General features: G+C 34.3%; 1 protein-coding gene across 1 annotated transcript in view; it reads right to left on the bottom strand.

Annotated features, from left to right (window-relative positions):
- Positions 1-6091: 6091 nt before the first annotated feature.
- Positions 6092-19372, bottom strand: part of LOC133192581 (M-phase inducer phosphatase-like) — a 30163-nt gene continuing 16882 nt past the window's right edge. Inside the window, exons 6-17 of the mRNA XM_061328576.1 lie at positions 12639-12678; positions 12041-12262; positions 11645-11809; positions 11277-11420; positions 10713-10814; positions 10338-10493; positions 9971-10078; positions 9628-9690; positions 9266-9364; positions 8866-8999; positions 8518-8635; positions 6092-8296 (exon numbers count right to left, since the gene is read on the bottom strand). Coding sequence (XP_061184560.1) covers positions 8159-8296; positions 8518-8635; positions 8866-8999; positions 9266-9364; positions 9628-9690; positions 9971-10078; positions 10338-10493; positions 10713-10814; positions 11277-11420; positions 11645-11809; positions 12041-12262; positions 12639-12678 — 1489 coding nt within the window. The 3' untranslated portion in view covers positions 6092-8158. The remainder of the gene's footprint in view (positions 8297-8517; positions 8636-8865; positions 9000-9265; positions 9365-9627; positions 9691-9970; positions 10079-10337; positions 10494-10712; positions 10815-11276; positions 11421-11644; positions 11810-12040; positions 12263-12638; positions 12679-19372) is intronic.

Raw genomic sequence — 19372 nt, 5'->3', positions numbered from 1 at the left:
ATCTTTTCAAAACCCCTGGTAATGCATGCTGATTTTTTGTCTAAAAACAAGCCTTCAACAGAAGTGTCCGTCGATTTGAATATAGATTTTATTTTACCCTTCCATGTTTTTTGCGTAACCAGCAATACATTATTTTTTTTATACATTTCTTAATCGTAAGATTGATGCAAATGATTACGTAAAATCTTTATCATGACATCAACGATGTTCAAAGGATTTCCCGGTTTACGTAAAATTATTTTAAAAAGTGGTTATAGCACACTGTAGAGAAATAACTTGAAGTGTGCGAAAATGTGTGATTATGTGTAAAAAGAGACAATAAATATTTATCAATTTTTGCAAATAGTCATTCACTTAAGATTTCTTTTTATCAAAGGCACAGTATTGGTGAAATGCGAGTGGAATTAGAAAGAGAATATACATGTATACCTAAACAAGGAATTTATTAAAAAAAAAAATTAACCAACACTGCATACCCTTTACCTAAGAGCACTTTTTTGGGGAAGGTATGAGCTATACTTGTCCAAGATCAGAAAATATGTAGTACTGCAGACAAGTATTTCACACAAAGGTCTGTTTTGATCTTAAAATCTGACCATTTTACACAGAGGTTTGCACTGACCTTGACATTTGACTGAGAAAATTAGTTCCTGGTCACTGTTCACACTTTACTTATGGACGCTCTTTGGTTGAAGTATGATCCAGATTAGACAAAGGGAAGAGAAAATAAACTCAAAACAAAGATTTTACAGATTTCTGCTTTGACCTTGACCTTTGAATAACACCTTTAACCATGGTCACTTTTTGAGTGAACTATGAGCCAAATGGTGTCAAGAGGAAAGGAAATATGCTCACAAGAATTTTACACAGAGATCTGCTTTGACCCTGATGTCTGACTTAGAAACTTGGTTCAAGGTCGGTGCTCACCCTCTACACACAAGCACTCCACGGGTTTAGAATTAGCACAGGAGTCTGAAGTTTTTACTGTGAAAAAAAAAAATATCAGGAAAAAATACTCCACCCGCTACTTTTTAGTAGAGGGTGGAATTTTTTTTCCCCAATAAAAACTTCAGATTCCTGTGGTATGAGCCAATGGGACCTACTGGAGAGAAAATAAGCTTCAAACAAGGATATTACACAGATATTTATTTGCTCACTAAATATATACTGCAGTAGCAGGGCAATACTAAATCATATTTACAAAATATCTGGATTTTTTTTTCTTCAAATTTTGGATCCTGGGGTTAAGAAAATATGTTAACCATTTTCTTAACCTATAAATCTTACATTTTTTGTATAGGGCTAGCTGCTCATTATAAATAATTTAACTGCAAGATGTCCATTTGTTATAAAAAAGATCTTCAAAGATGTAATTATCAGGGTAGTCTTCAATACTGTAAGTCGTATTAATTCCACGGTGTCACGATTTCTCAAAAAGTACCAATCGCGAAGGTTTTAATTTCACAGTGCAAGAAATTAATTTAAATTTCGTATAAGCATTTAAACAATTTTAAAAAATAATGATAGCATCACTATGGGTTTAATTTCGCGGAAAAATTATGAATCGCGAACATAGTGAAATCAAAACCATCGTGATTATTTGCCGATCTACAGTATATGACCAACTTGAACCCTAAGCCTATCAGCCATGAATTTTGTAATTCTGGTAGAGGGCTGTGAGTTAAATATAATCATGCAAACAGTGCGAAAAGATTTTCAAAATGTTTAATTTATTTTCAATCTATTTATTGTATGTGTACTTTAAAAAGCGGATTTCATATTTTAGCGGCTCTGGCGCAGACAACGATGCGCTAAGAAATCATTTATAAATACAATACACGTATACGGCACGGAATGTATAGCGCTAATTCATGATTTCGCCAACAACTCCATACCCAGTGATTGCGCTAAATTTTGAATACGCAAATTTATGTACACGTAAAGCATGGCCGTAGGAACCGGGGGGGGGGGAGGGCACGGGGGGCCGTGCCCCCCCCCCCCCAATAATTTTCCCGACCTATACAATACTATAGAAAACATACTAGTAACTACTATACTACATGCTTGTGCCCCCTCAATAATAATGTTTGATGACCCTTTTTTTTTTTTTTTTTTTTTTTTTTTGCTTGTCAAGACAAGAAATTTTGGTGGTTAATAGTGCCCCCAAATTGAAAATGTATGCTTGTGCCCCCTCAAAGTGAAATTGCTTCCTACGGGCAAATGGACAAAAATTTCATTCAATATATGACAAACTTAGCACTATTCAGAGGCCCTGAACCATGGGCCTAGGGGCCATAAATTTCACATTTTAGAAGAGGGCTAAGGTTTATTATAATCAAGGAAATACTTTGCTTGCTCAATGTCTATGAGCGGAGATGTTCAAAGAATGATATTACATTAATTTTAATTATATGACCAATTAAGCTGAGCCCTAGGGCCTTAACCACTGACCCAAGGGCCACAAATTTCACAATTACGGTAAAACATTGAGTACAGTTTCTCATCATAATCATGCTAGATGTCCAGCAACAACAGATGTAATGCATTTTCAGTATGACCAAATTAGCCCCAGCCTTCAGTCTGTAAACCAGAACCTAGGCACTCTGAATTTTACAATTTTGGTAAAGGGTTCATTGCTTATTATAATCATGCCAACAGTTTGACTGCTTGATGTGCAGGAATTAATAAGAATTAAGAAGAATATTTTGAAGATTGCATTAATTTCATGGTTTTGACAAGATCCCCAAGACCCTCAGGGAAACAGAGACCATGGAATTTACAATTTTTGTTCCCCTTTGCCTATAATTGGTTAAAATTGGTTCAACCATGCCAGAGAAGAAGTTGAAAATGTTAAATAAAAGGTGAATCACAATGACAGATGAAACAGATTGCAACAGTTCATCTGAGTGACTCAGGTGACCTAAAAATCCATGCCATCAGCTAAGGTCTGTCAGACTGACATTTATCCCATGAGCAACACAACAGTACTCTGTGGCGATATTAAAATCTTGTTTGTGATATGACCCTTGATCATGAAAAACTGGGCATTTAAGGATATTTGATAAGGATATTTTATCATAAATGTGGATCCTTCCCTCATGTTTGTAGTTATCAGATAAATCTACATTTCACTCATATTTGGAAAATATGGAGCAAAGACCACCTTATGTGGAAAATTTGTTTTTCAATATGTGGAAATGGTCAATTGTATGCATGCTGTTTCATAGATGTATTCTATCATTACTTAAGAGATAGCAGCATATCTTACATTAACAGATATCGAAGATAATTTTGTAAAGGTTACATTTACGTAAGTAATAATCTTCATTTCATTCATAACAATATAAAATTCATTCTATGAACCACAATTTCAGGCTCAATATGACATCATTGGAACAATCCTCGAATTACAAGTAAAGATGTAACAACGGTGGTTACTAAGAAACACATCTCAGCCTAACTGAAGGATAATAAATCTTTCCATGATTTTCAATATATCATATAGTATATTCATTAAAAAAAATAATTCAAAATATGTGAGAAAAATCTTCCATGAAAAGTTCATTTAGTATAAATAAACTTCCCAAACGTGCAGAATTTTTGTGTTCCAATATGTTTCCAGAAATATATGTATGAGAGTCCTTCACGAACTTCAAAAAATGAAATTTTTTCATGTTTGTTTATTTTTTTTTAAATTTCATTGGGGCATTTTCTCTATTTTTCATTGGAAATTAGATGGTCAGCCTTGCAATTCAATTCAGTTCAATTTATTCACTCAAAAACCATGTAAATGGTTACATGAGGTACATAAACATATAAAACATATATACATATATGAGATTAATTAAGCTAGCTAGGGAGAACAGACCATACTATTAATCTTAGTAATAAATGTACATAATTTTTTCAAAGAATCAACATCATTTTGGCACATAACTTCACAAAACTTCATAGTGTTTGGCTTAGAACAAAATTTTGGGTTCAAAAAAAAATTCCTCGCTTGGTTTAAAGCACTACATTCTAAAATATAATGATATTCATCTCCTATCTGATTACTATCACATAAGCTACAGAATCTTTCACTTCTTTGAGTACCATTCCATCTACCTGTTTCAATTGGAAGGTGGTGGTTTGTGGTTCTAAATTTAACTAAAGTTTTTCTAAATTTACATGATAACAGTGTTAAATATTTTTCGCACTCAAAATTGGTTTTAAAAATTCTATAATTTAAACTTTTTGAAGATTCTTGAACTTCACTATTCCACTTTTGAATATATTGATCTTTTAATCTTTGTTTGACTGTAGCAGTTATCCATTCTACATTATAGAAATATTGCTCATACCATATATTTGATAAACCACATCTGTCAAAAATATTTTGTACAAATGAAATCCAGGAGTTTATCATTTCTCCTTTATCATATTGTTTACGTAAATACATATATACAATTCTGCACAATTTGTTTTCTTTCCCATACACAAGTTTTGCCCAATATTTTACCATTCTTGGGTAAATATTTATATATAATGGAAACCGTCCAGTTTCTCCATAAATCATATTACTTGGAGTGGTACTTTTTAAATTCAATATATGTTTCAGAAAACGTAAATGTACTCGTTCAATAATATCAATATTTTCATAACCCCATATTTCACAGCCATATAACAATACTGGTAAAACTACTTTATCAAACAGATCCAATTGACATTCGAAGGGTAGATTAAATTGTCTAATTTTACGTATCACACTATACATTGCCTTTTGTGCTTGTTCACATAGGTGTTTTCTTGCTTTACATAATGAGCCTGTACGAGAAAATACAATCCCCAAATAATTAAAATCTTTGACTACTTCTATGACACTGCCGTTATATGTAAAAATATTTTTTGGTTGTCTACCCTTTGAGAAAATAAGTATCTTTGTTTTCTTAATATTCACACACAATTTCCATTTTTCACAATATACGTAAAATTCATTTAATGCTCTTTGAAGATCGTCAGCAATTTCCGCAAGTATTACAGTATCGTCGGCATAAAATAAGATAAACAATTTCATAAACAAAAACAGCTCATCCTCTATACCTTTGCTAATGCTCGACAAACCGACAATATTCTTTTCTATCAAAAAATCTTCCAGGTCATTAATATACAATGAGAATAAGAAGGGCGATAAGTTTTCCCCTTGTCGTACACCAACATTACAGTTAAAAAATTCTGATGACACACCATTCATCTGTATTTTAGATTTGATACCATTATACATATTTCTAATAAAAGTAAAACATTTACCGTTAATCCCACTTCTGAAAAGTTTACACCAAAGACCATCTCGCAATACTGTATCAAATGCTTGTTTGAAATCTATAAATGCACAAAACAATTTTCTTCTGCTGTTAATTAGTGTCTGTGATAAGAATTGTAATAATAGGATATTGTCCAGAGTAGAGTAACCTTTTCTGAACCCAGTCTGGCTTTCTTTAATGAGTGTGACATCTTCTGCATAATTCTCTAGCCGATTACTTAAGATTCTCGTAAAAAGTTTACCCAGACAGCTTAAAAGGGTATTCGGGCGATAATTCTCAGGATGGGTTGGGTCACCCTTATTTTTGTAGATTGGTTTCAGAATACCAATTAACCAATTTTCTGGTACAATACCAGTTTCGAAAATAAGATTAAAAAGATTTTCATAAATTGGTAAAAGGTTTGGTAAGGTTGTTCTTATATGCTCATTTAGAATATTATCGAAGCCCGGGGCCTCACTGTTCTTCAAATCATTAACAGACGAGGAGATTTCTTCTCTAGTAATTGGGTAGTCTAGCAGACAGAGACACGATTCAATTTTAGCCTTCATTGGGAAATATACCGGTATATGCAATTGCTAGTTTAACATATGTGGTCCTATAGGCCACTTGTTGCACTTGAAAAAAAGCTAACAGGAAAAATAAATTTATTCTTCATTTATAAATTTTTAATATTTAAATTTCCAATTAAGTTTAAGTAAAAACATGGAATCAAACAAGAGACCATGTTTGATAAAACCCTCTTTAACTTTCTACAATTACTGGTTCCACAACATAATAGAACAAGAACAATGAGTGATAAAAGTTTTATTACAGATAATCTGTTAGTCAGATATTACTATAATATGAGCTAGATATGATGTATTGGCATTAAAATACAACAATACACACTTAATATGGTATATTCTCTCTCTCTCATGGACCTTGAAGCTCGAGAAATGTCCAGCCACACACTAATTGCCTATAAACTCATCTCTGATAAAACTCTGTGTTAAAATAGAAATAGATTCTGTGGTGTCTAATCTCTGTGAGACCTACTTTTATGTGTGTATTACACCACCTTCATCACAAGTCAATCACAAGTCAGAACAGAGCCACATTCTTAATGAGAATCTGTCTACAATGGCACCACCACAAATCCCTACAAACACCACAGCACCACCTTAACTTTTAAAATCAATCTCTTTCCTAAAATTCTTAAAACCACAATGCCACTTAAACTACTAAAAGCAGTCTTTCTTACAAAAAACCCTTCATGTAAAATGCTTACAGTCCTCCAAGCTAAACACATATGAAAACAATATCTACTTCAGACATCAGCTTAAAGACCACCAGAGATAAAACACACCTAAACTAATCTAAAAATCCACTACGATACTACATTTTAGGCTATATTTAACTAAAAACTATGCACACAGATGAATAAATACCAATAATTTAGGAGAATTCAGAAGAAAATATACACAACAGATACACAGCACATTAACAATAGCCATTTAACATCAGAATCCCAACTAAACCATGGTTAATCATCCATACTTACCAAGGACTTCCAATTATACAAAAATAAATCTAAGTTCAAAGACCTGTTCATTGTTTTTCTCTGTTAAAAACTTTTTTTAAAATCATCTTGTATTCAATGACCAACAATTTCAAAAACCTTTTAAATAGAAGCCCATAGCCAGCCACACATAATACAACAAAAATCAACACTTCCTAGCCATATATCAAGGGTAAAACTTCCTAGCCATATATCACGTGTAAAACCTTTCTTGCCACAGATCATGTGTCCAGTATAAACCTTTTTTTCCCGAACCTGTGATGCACAACTGAAACAATTTCTCTCTACTTCTGCCTTCTTACCATTCCACTCATTACTGATTGCTTAGAGCAAAGGTTAAAGATAAATATATATGGCTCTGTAAATAAATAGCTCTCTGTACATCAAATTCTGTACACTGTACACAATATGTACAATCATTATCATGACCCTTAAATAATCGGCACTGATTTTAAGCACTACATCAAACAGGTTACTTGTATACGTCATTCTTCACATTTACCAACCATCCATACAACACTGTTTCACACCATTTCATTGTTTTCTCCCATACAAAAGCATGTGATTTAATTTCTTACACAAAATTTCTTATCGTCAATTCTCTCTTCTTTTCTGAGTATTGCCTCATCAAAAAATCTGACCTTTTTACAGTTGTAATCATTTGTGTAGTTCCAAAGTAAAATTCCATAAGGTAACTTTATTACAAAGAAAAATATGAAGACTCTTAATATAAATCACACATTTTAAGGAAAAATAAATACAAATCCACATTCTCTGTTAAAGTTCACTTACACAAACATAAATATACACACCGCACAATCACAGGCACACAAAAATCAGGACAGCTGCACTCAAAAGTCATGACAGTGATATTAGGACTATACAGTGTAAGATAACAAAGCTGGGGTCTTATTTACACATAAATCTTGTATCAACATTTATTGACCCCTGTATAGAGCCTTACTTTTGTACAGGTCTGTACAGATGTAATTATACCTATTTACAATGGGGCAGTTACATCTGACAAAAGATGGAATAAGCACTTATTGCTGCCAATGATATCATCACACACATAATAAAAATTTGGAATCATTAATCCTTGATAAGAGTAATGACATTCTTCTTTTTTGTTTTTTGTTTCTGTATAATGTCTTAAGTATACATAACAGTTAGATCGATAGTAAGAAAGAACAGATAACAGCTAAAATAGACAATAAAAAAATAAAAACAAATAAAAAACAAAAAAAACAGTCAATAATGGAGACAGAACAATGGCAGCTGAGCATCATGGGATGGCTTAGATCTTGAGTGGACGGAACCCTGGTCGATTGGTCTTCTCCCCGGCCCAGGACTTGGACTTGAGTCGGAAATGTCGTAGATCATCAGAATGGTCTTTGTGTAACATTGGTTTGTATGACTGAGGCTCACAAAGTGACTGAAAAATATGCAACAATCTATAAATAAAACATTTCCAAAAAAAAAAAAAAAAAAAAAAAAAAAGACATAGCAATGCACATCTCTCCAAAGTGAAATGATATCCTATGTACAATGTTTTTAGAAGTAATGTTCAGTATAATTTACTTTGATCTACATCTTTTGCCATATTTCCACATCAGTACTTTCAGTAAGTAACTAGACCGCTGCAGAAAAACTCACCTTCTGGTTTTCATAGAAGTTCTTATAACCCCCCTCTAGGATGTAAAGCTCTGGGTAGTGCAGGTGGGGGTAGCAGTCTTTGTTTGAATCTCTGTCAAACTTCCTCAGAAACCGACTCCTGAAATAATCAATATACACACCTGAATGATTGTGACAGTCTTAAGTATCAAATTTATTTCTTGTAATTCAATCCTATGGGTGTGATACTGATAAAATTTGGATGTTCTGAAATACATGTACGTAGGGTCTTTTACTTTAAGTAAAAAAAAAAAAGCTGGTAAAGCTATTTCATTTCAATAAACCAAGAGCACTAAGTGATTATTTTGTGGGTTGATATTATAGGCTTACAGATTGGGTCCTCTCTCTGAGGAGAATTCACAGTGGAATATGAGGATATTTCTTTTGTCTGGGTTCTCTGTCGTTACTGGGGTAGTCAGAAACTTCTCCAGGATCCCCTCCTTTGTGTAGATATTTTGGGCACCCTACAAAATCAAATCAAATCTTATTAAAGTGTTTAATTTCACAATTAAAAAAAATAATCCTGAATATGAATTCTTACAACTGAAATTGTCTCCGATTTGAAATGCCTTCTCAATTTAATATTACTTTAGCTTTATTTCAATGTGTGCTTAATATTCAATGTTAACAATCTGTGAGTACGGAAAAATGTGAACAAAATCACCATTAATTATTTCATTTTGTTGTAACAGATGTCAGATAATGATAAATTAAGATTTGTGAAACATACCCTGATGTGTCCACCCTCGTACTCGTATGGATAACGGCAATCGATGACAATAGCCTGCTCAATCACATGATCATACTCCCCGAGAATAACCTGCGACAACTACAACACAAAATAAAACCTTATACATTTCTTTGTTTTTTAAACAGTTTCTGCTAGGAAAGTTTATTCAGAGATAATCCATGGATGACTGGTTTACACTTTATTTTGCAGCTTTCTACAGAATTATAGTTAAAATTCATCATTTAAACTTAGAGCCAATTTGCAACTGTACTGTATATAAATTATGTAGAGGACTTCAATAGAATATCTAGCGTTTTTTAACTTGTCAGAGTAAATTCTGGCTACCAGGGTCAATGACTTACAGTTTCTGATGAAATCGCCTTCAGGTCAGAGTGTTTTCCTGGGAATGTAGGCAGACAGTAGGCCTGGAAACAAAATTGAATCCATTTTAGTCAATTTTTGTTTAAAAGCAAGATTAGTTATTACACTAGCAAAATTTTTGTCCAAAAAATTAACCTGAATCATAATATTTGAATAAATGAATGTCCTTGAAGACATTTTAGATAGCCAATGAATAAATCTTGATGTAGCAGTTGATTTAATAAATCAAAAAAATATTTTCTACATTAATTTGGACTAATTAATCAATTTACTGTTAACTCTAAAAAATGTAGAACTGTTTAAACAACAATTAGAAACACCAACCTTAGAACAGTCTCCAATCAGATCTGGCTCGTCAGCGATTCTGTTGAGAGCAGATTTAATCATGGCCTCAGACTCGGAGTGACATCTGTGGAGCTTTGGTTTCAAGCTCTGCAAATTATAAAAAAAATTAAAGTATATCTTTTAAAAAAGTGTCCAATCAAGGAGTAATTATCAATTTCATGCCAGTGTGTTCTTATTTATAAGTAAGAATTTTGGTAAAGTGCTGCACAGTGGACTAATGCACATATTCTGTATGTCATGTATCATTTAAAAGTTCATACAAATATTATTTACAAAATCTCCCTCTCAGGTTCTGATTTATTCTGGTCAGTATTAGAATGAGGATCATTAACTGTGGATTATTTACCTTCACAGGACTGGTCACTTCTGTGGACACGGGTCGCCTTCTCTTACTCTGGATGGGTGTGTTCTCATCTCGGTCACGCTTGGATGATAATCGTCTACATTTGAAGTCTAGAGTTGACTGAGATCGCTGAAGTAATCGCCTCTGAGTACGCCGAATCTACCAAGTATATTTAACAGTCTTCAATCTCAACCATAATTTATATTTTTAAAACATACCAGAGAAAAAATGCAACAAAAAGAGTCTAATAAAATATGACTCTTGCCAGCAATTATACACTAATTCTTACATTACAATTGTTTTTAGATGATTAAAGTTATGAATTGTTAATTAAGTGTATCTCAATGTGGGTCAGATCTCTGATATTTAATTACTTACAATGGGAGTTTCATTGTCAGTGTCATCTGTAGAAAGGGCTGTTGAGTTCAGGACTGGTGCACTAAATAGTTGACACAGGCTGCTGGGAACATTGTCATTAATCTACAAATTCAATCAATAATTGTACTCAAAATATAAACAGTATACTTCTATAAACAGTATTGATAAAGGGGGAGTGCATGTTTCACTTTCCACGTCAAAAATAAACCCAATTTACATTCCATTCCTATATGGATGAAATACTGCTCTTTATTAACATACACAGTAAAACACAGTTAGAGCAAACGCATTTAAAATGAATTCATGCTTATAGTAAAGTGACTTTCATTCATTGTAGCTTTAAAATGTATTATAAACACAACAAATGCCATTTTTAATGAATCAAATAAGTTTGCATTGCAAGTCCCTTCACTATAAGAGTGATTTACTGTAAAAGTAGTACAAAGAAACATTAAAATTTGAAAAACTGAAATATGGCATAAGTTAACCACTCAGCAATCTGTATCTTGTAAGGGCTTTGACAGAATGTGATATATTTAATCCCTTTGGGATATAGACCATTACCTCTGCCACTTCCTGGTCCATGAAGCTATCCAGGAAGCCGTCATCCACTTCCTTCCTCTCCTCCTCCTCATCATTCAGGAAGATGTTTGTCTTCAGTGGACTGATGGACTCTTCTTGTGGGGTCAGGGAGATACTTGTGAAATCCTGCAACAATGTAGAAAAAAGAAAAATGAGGATTATGTAGAAAACACATGACTTCTTTCTAATTGCCATTAACTTTTAAAAGATTGAGTAGTGCCTAATGTTTTTCAAAGAATAGATAAGAGATAACATTTGTAAGAAATGTGCCTTTATGCATCAGTTGTGGCCCTTTATTAGTGACAGACTTGGGCTACAGAGGGTGCTTCTTTATGAATTCCTCTACTTACCAGTCCTGTGGCTGAGGCTCTACGTCTGGAGGGTTCTGGACTGCTCTTTACAGGGGAGTACTTGTGCGGGGAGCAGGTGTCCTCACTGATGATCTTCGTCACCTTGTTACGTCGGGGTACACCTTTGGGGGCCACAAAGAGGAACTCGTCATGTGAATCATCCTCCTACAAAGCAAAAATGATATATAATGTGTGACAGACGCCTTTAATATTGATAGTGTGTATGAAAATTACAAATAAACTTGAATTTAATTATCAGTCAAATTTATTTTCACTTTAATCATTCCAAGGATTTTGCTTCAAATCTAATTCTTGCTTTCCTGGTTTAAGAAATTAAGCATCCTCTCTGTTTTGAAGGATCCAAATGTTTTTTAGGCTGATTTTCTGCCTTCTTACCCTGTCTGTCAGGCACACTCCGCTGTCCTGGGAACTGTTCTCGTCCATGTAAAACTTGGGTTTGCTGAGGGTAGACATCTGTGGGGATCGAGAGGAGGGAATGGGTGGGGACACATCTGTGTTGGGGCTCAGCACAGGGGAGGCTGATGTTGTGGGTGGGGACACGGTACATTCGTTCTCCTTGTCGACGAAATCTACTGGACTGAGTCGCATCATGGGAAGCTATGAAACATTTTTAAAATTAGAAAATTATTGTACATTTTTACAAAATTTTTGTTAATTGCCTCTTGGACAACAAATGGCACGCTTGGGTGATTTAAATTCATCTCTCCATGTGGCGAATTGGGTCATACTGCAGGAATGGTAGCAAATTTGTAAAAAATTTACCAGTAAAATTTCATGCAAACTTTTACTTTAATTGTATTATAGAATTCTAATGTACTAAATCTCTTCTTTCCATAGTTTACTATAAGGGAAGTATATTTAATTTTATCATAAATTGCCCATGATTTTAGGCAAATATAAACGTCTGCTTTACAGTATTATCCACTGGAATTGCAGTCAGTCCTACATAATGATGGATTCATTGTCTACTTACAGGCATGGACTGTATTCTTCTGAAGGATATGGTCTTCTTCCTGCAATCAGTCAAAAATAATCCCTGAGACTCCAATTCTGACCAAAAACACTCATCACTTAAGTCCAGTGCCATCCTAACACAGGAAACCCAAGTCAATGTATGCGAGAGTGAAGTTCTTAGTTTGTCAGGTCTATATAGCAGTGTAAGAGATCACAATGTCCCAACACCCAAAGTGCTGAACTATATATCACATAGATCTCAACACTTCCTATCAATTAGAAGTATTAGAGATGCATCCTAATTGATTTGTAAGTGGCTAATTGGGAGACTTTTCTCACCATCTTCACCTGTCCAGGTAACAATGCTCAGGTGGGAATAATTTGTGGTCACTATACAAACACCCTAACAGGTAAGGTACTCAGGAGTCATTTAGAACTCTCTATTACACTTCTCTGTTCCCCAAAGTGTTCTCATTAACACCTATCACAACTGGACAGATTAGTAAAAATCATAATTACACATCAGAATAGTTCCCAGGGCCATTAGATGGATTAACACACAGCTATTAGTGATCAGAACTTCACAATAGATTAACTTCAACAAGATTATTATAAGATAATTTTTTTGCTACAATGATGAAGTGAAGTTCTTAATGAACTTTGGTAAGTGCTCTGACAAGCAAAAATTATATGTCCCTCAGCAAAACCTACGTGTAAAGCTGGTTTTCCCTTAGAGTTACAGCATTGCTGTTCAATATTTTGAAGCAAAAGATAGACAAGAATGAGCAGAAAATACATCCCCTTAAATTTTATACCATTCTCCATATGATCTACTAAGGAAAAAAAGAATCATGAAACACAAAAGAATGAACACAGCTTGTACCAGATAAATTTCCTATCATAGGCTTGGACAACAAACTAATAAATTCATAATACCCCATTATTCTTATAATACCAATGTGTATGACACACTTTTAGTCCTTGTCACATTTTTTTCTGATTTGTAAGAATCATAGAGCTTTAACTTTTGTATTATTTCTACCTTCATAGAACTAGGACCTTTATAAAAGCACATTTTGAATTTTATGCCAGTTTTTCCATCTGAAATGCCCATGGATTAATTTTTAATGGTCTGAGAACAAGAAGAATTATTAGTAACCAGCAAAAAGAGTTCAAAGCCAAGATATTACACCACAAAGGCCCAAATTCATATTTAATCCTTGGTATTTACAGCCATCAAGATACATGTGTATGAAAGTAAAGATTAATGGTTTATCTGATATCTTTCATTCTCAAGTCTATTACATCCACCACTGGAAAATTGGAATTTATATAATAAGATACTAGTACCCTATTCATTCCACTTAGTACTCTTCCCTTTAAAGTATGTATCCCTTTCACTTTTAATCAACCCCTCACATGACTTCATTAATGTCATATTATACTAAATTACTCTGAAACTAGATGTGTCAGTTCTACATGAATGTCCTGCATTTTTTTCATGGGTAATAATATTTATGAAAATGGGTCAATGAATGTGAAACTCAAACTTGATCTGTAGTTATCATGATGAAGTCCAGAAAACTAACTTAGACGAATGACTTTGACAGAATGATGAACGGATGGAAAGGGGTAACATTATATACCCCAGCCATTCATGGTGGGAGCATAAAAATGTTATTCAGCTCTTTTTGCTCTCAATTAGGAATGGTACTAATACTGATTCAATTGGGAAAAATAGTGTGGAAATATCACAAATTGGGAATTCTTTAGCATTTCAACAAATCATTTAATGACATTTACTGTAAAATTAGCAACTATAAATCCATGTTTTACAGAATAAACATAGAATACATTGTTTTACTAATTTTAAAATATGTTTTGTTTTCATGTTTTATGGATATTAACTTAAGACTGTGTAAAAAGTTTTATCAATCAATAGTCCTTGGATTATTGCAATATTTTTTGTGTAAAACAACTTTCTTTCTTTTGAAGTATGTGTACATTACTTCTCTTTTGCAATGTTTGGTTGTTCTTAATCATGTTAATGCAACTCTCAACTATTTTGGTAAACTTGAAAATATTCTATATCAAAGTTGGTTTTAATTAAATGTCATTTGAAAACAGCCAATTTCATAATGTTACTCTCTAAATGTCATTTTATAACATTTTTTTTCTAGGGGAGGGGGATCAATGGTGAATTTAGAGGGGGGGGCCGCCCCCTCCCCTTTTGTGTCCAAAATATACATAAGACTTAATATATAAGTTTTTTGGTGTGGCTGTGGGCCCCTACCCCGACCCCAAACTGGTTGCCCCCCCCCCTTTCAAGATTCCTGCATCCATCACTTGGGATAATATTCATCCAGTTAGAAATATTAGATGCAATTGTTTGTCAAAACAGCACAGACCCTATTCCAATTTACTTCATTTCCTAAGATAACACCTAATTTTAAAAACTGGTAAATGGGTTAACAAATGAAAGTGGAACACCATATGAACTAATTTCTTGTGGATAGCTGGAATGAGCTTAACATCCTTTCCTAGGCCGGATGTATGGTAGGTTGTAGGGGTGTGGGTATGCCCCCCCCCCCCCCCCAAAAAAATCATTTAAAATTTATAAACTACTATATCAATAAATACTCAACATGAAAACACTGTTGTTTGATGTGTTACAAAATGAGCAACAGATGTGGTCCTACAGTGTCCAAAAGGTCACAATGCAGTGTTTAAGCCACCAAAAAGTATGTGCAAAAGACAGATTTTTCTTTTTTTCCTCTGAGGGTGGATTTTTCCCCACCTTTCTTTCTTCCTTTTCTTTTGTCACCTACTAGGGAGCTTTCTTTTTCTTCTGATGCCTAGATTGTGTTCGTGCCTATTAAGCAAAGCATATACCAACCAAAGTTTGAAGGGTATGGAAATCTGGAAAAATGCTTTCATGAAATCCCCATGCCTGTTGCATATCTGAGGATCTATTAAATTCGATAAAATAAAACCAGAGCTTTGTAATTTTAACAACTGATAGAATAATTAAGATTCTTATAATCCATTTCAAATATGTTATCCTTCCCTCGGACCAAAATCTCTATTTTTGGTCATATTATACATTTTTAGGCTACAGCTGTGGAAAGAAAAATTATAAACTTTCTCCTAGGGCACTGCAGTGTAAACTGAAGTTAGATGCTGCAACCAATATATGCATAACATCCAAAGATATAATTTATGTTGGATTGATTTGTATATCTCTTATGCAAGTTTGCTTTTCATAACCAGTTTCACTCAACAAACAAGAGGCCCAGTCACTTGAGTATCAGAAGTTTCTCAGGTTATAATCACTCTGGGCCAAACTAGAACTGGCCTTGACTGATGTGATAACAAGAAATATTTTAGAAACAGATATCCCCCTTCCCCATGTGGCAATATAAAAAAGGCTCAACTTTAGTTCAGAATGTCTGTATTGATAGTGAAAAAATGGTTAACCTACTAGTCAGAGGCAAACATAATTCAAAGTTTGATCTCTATCAGACCTTGATATCAGTAGAGGTTGAGGTTAAAATTCTGGAAAGGTCGGAAAAAAAAATTACCGGTCGCTCGGACTGATTACTTGAAGAAAATTACTGGACATTTAAAATATTTAACGGTTTTGCCGGTGGGACCGGTGGATTTCAATAACTCTGGTGTTGGGACTCTGAAATTGAATATTATACATTTATACTGGGTTTGAGAAAGAGTGTGCTAAAATATCAAGCATCTGCCATGAGTAGTTGCGAGAAAACTGACGAAAATTTGGTACAGACAGATGCACAGATAAACAGGAAGTTGACATCGGATTTGAACACCACTAAGGCTGTCATGAGTACCCGAAATAACCGAGAACCGCGGTCTAAGTTGTTCGGTTCGGTTCCGTTCCATTTTTCCGGATTTCGGTTCGGGTCTGGTTTATATATTAGAGTCTGTTCAATACAAAAAATGGCGTCGAAATCAAAGGAATGATGACGATAAGAGTGATAAATAAACATCACAACTGAAATCTACTTCATTCCATGACAAACACTTGTCACGGAAGTATTAGATAATTATCAAAACGAGCAGGAATGGTCAGGTTCCATGGCCAATAGTAGGCCAAGTCACCGATGTCTAGACGTTCGCATGGTTAAGACTTGTTTTTTGTATTTTATATTTCATGTAACAAATAAAGATTTTTCAAGTTAAATTCATGAAATTAAGGTTTAAAATAGATGTAAATAACCGACCCGAAAAAACCCGAAACCGAACCGAAAATTTACAAAACCGACCCGACCCAAAAATTTTTGGAACAGTGACAGTCCTAAACACCACAACTGCACTTTCGGACAAAACCTTTTTCTATTTCACCAGAATTTCCTCTGTAGTATCTAATATCATACGGTACCATTGAGTACTCTTGGATTTGGACGCATTGGTTTTGGCATGGGACTCATTGTTGTCAGTAAAAGGGGTCCTTTGGACCCTTGATAACCATTTTCAAAATGAATCACTGCGCTGTGGTGATCGACAGAAACAAATTTAACTACTGTGTAGTTATTCAAAAGAAATCACTCTACATAGAAAAGCTAAGTAAACTGACAAGAATTTTTTTTCCATTCTGCTAGTCCGACGCACTATCATTACATTTAAATTAGCTACCCTGAGTCTTAAAATGACTAGCCCCGGGCGTCGGGCTACCGTATATTTCAACCCCTGAAATGCACTCGCAAGCTCGTGCATTTGTACAGCCAACTGTGCCAATTTTCACCAATATAAGTTCAATAATCCTATAATATATGACCTAGTTAGCCCTTCCCTGGGGCATGATCCCTGGTACTAGGGAACAAGAATTTCATAATTTTGGTAGAAGGCAACCTCCTAATAAAAATCATTACAAATTTGGTAGAGGACTAAGTGTTAATTATAATCATCAAACACTTTGTCAGATGTCTATAAGAAGGAGAATTTCAAAGGTATCATGTATTTTCAAGTATATGACTGATGTAGCCCCATCTTGGTGCCTGAATGCTGGACCTAGGAGGCATCAATTTTATAATGTTGGTAAAGGGTAAGTTAACACATTGCAATCATGCAAACAATTTGCCTGATACACTTCCATGAGCATGATGAGTAATGAAGAAAATTTTCAAAAATTTTATTTGCTTTCAATATGTGACAAACTTAGCTCCACCCTGGGGACTGAACCTTGGACTAGGGGTCATGAATTATTCATAAATTTGGTAGAGGGCTAACTTAATAATCATCAAACACTTTGCCTGCCAGGTGTCCATGAGTAAATAAGATTTTCATAATTTATTTTCAATATACATTCATGACTAACTTAACCCCATCCTCATCACTGGGGCCTAAATGCCAGACCCAGGGGGCTTCAATTTTATAAATCTGGTAAAGGGTAAGTACACACTGTAATCATACAAACAGTATAATCCCTCATATATTACAACATTACAGATCACTTGTAATTTCATTCATGCTAATAATGATGTTGGTATCTAAGGCTAGATAATAGGAAATTTGATTTCTCTAAAACTGTAGTTATTTTTGTTCTTTTGTGGGGTTTAGCTTTCTAGCTTTTTGGCTGGTAGTTGTGCATCTCTGAGTCAATTCAGTGCTTGTACAGCTCATTATAATGAAGTGAATTAGTTAAGTGATCATGATTTAGCATGACATATAAAAGAGTGATGTTGAACATTTCATATTTGACAGTTGTTAAATGTTTTGAAAAGAAGGAACTCAATCGAGAGTGCGATCGTACTTACTGATCGCAAGACTTCAACAAGAGGCCCAAGGGCCTTAACGGTCACCTGAGTATAAAACAATCCATAGAGGATCCATAGAGTATAAATTGAAAGCTGCAAAAACAAACCCAGGTTATACAATATATATTAATTTTTTATCCAATCAAATGATGCGTTACAACCAACTTATATTAAAATGACTCATCATGGTTTTGTTGTTTTTGAGAAGATTTTTAAATGATCTTTCCTATATATTCCTAACTAAAACTTTGATCACCTGTTGTGCCACCTCCCTACCCCAGGGGGTCAAGATTTGAACAGATATGAATTAATATTACCCAAAGATGCTTCCATATAAATAAGACAAATCATGGCTTTGCTATTCTTGAGAAGAAGATTGTTAAAGATTTTTCATATGTATTCATGTGTAAATCTTTGATCGTCCATTGTGGCCCCACTCTATCCCCAGAGTCATGATTTGAACAAACTTGAATCTATACTATATCTGAGGATGCTTCCATGTAAATATAACCAATCATGGCTTTGCTGTTTTTGAGAAAAGAATTTTTTAAAGATTTTTCCTTTGATTCCAATGTAAAATTTTCATTGTCCATTGTGGCCCCACCCTACCCCCGGGGATCACGATTTAAACAAACTTGAATCTACACTACCTGAAGATGTTTCAACATAAGTTTCATCTTTCTTGGCCCAGTGGTTCTGGAGGAGAAGTTTTTTCCCAATGTATTCCCATGTAAATTTTGATCATTCATTATGGCCCCGCCCTTCCCCAGGGGGTCATGATTTGAACAAATTTGAATCTACACTACCTGAGGATGTTTGCACACAAGTTTCATCTTTCTTGGCCCAGTGGTTCTGGAGAAGAATATTTTTAAAGATTTTTCCTATGTATTCCTATGTTAAACTTTGATCGTCCATTGTGGCCCCATCCTACCCCCGGGGGTCATGATTTGAACAAACTTGAATCTACACT

Source organism: Saccostrea echinata, unplaced genomic scaffold (assembly GCF_033153115.1).
Source record: "Saccostrea echinata isolate AGI-Se365-2 ecotype Australia unplaced genomic scaffold, CSIRO_AGI_Sech_v1 ptg000001l, whole genome shotgun sequence".
In the NCBI taxonomy this organism is placed as follows: domain Eukaryota; kingdom Metazoa; phylum Mollusca; class Bivalvia; order Ostreida; family Ostreidae; genus Saccostrea; species Saccostrea echinata.
Note: the sequence above shows the minus strand (reverse complement) of the source record. Positions and strands in the feature narration are given on the sequence as shown.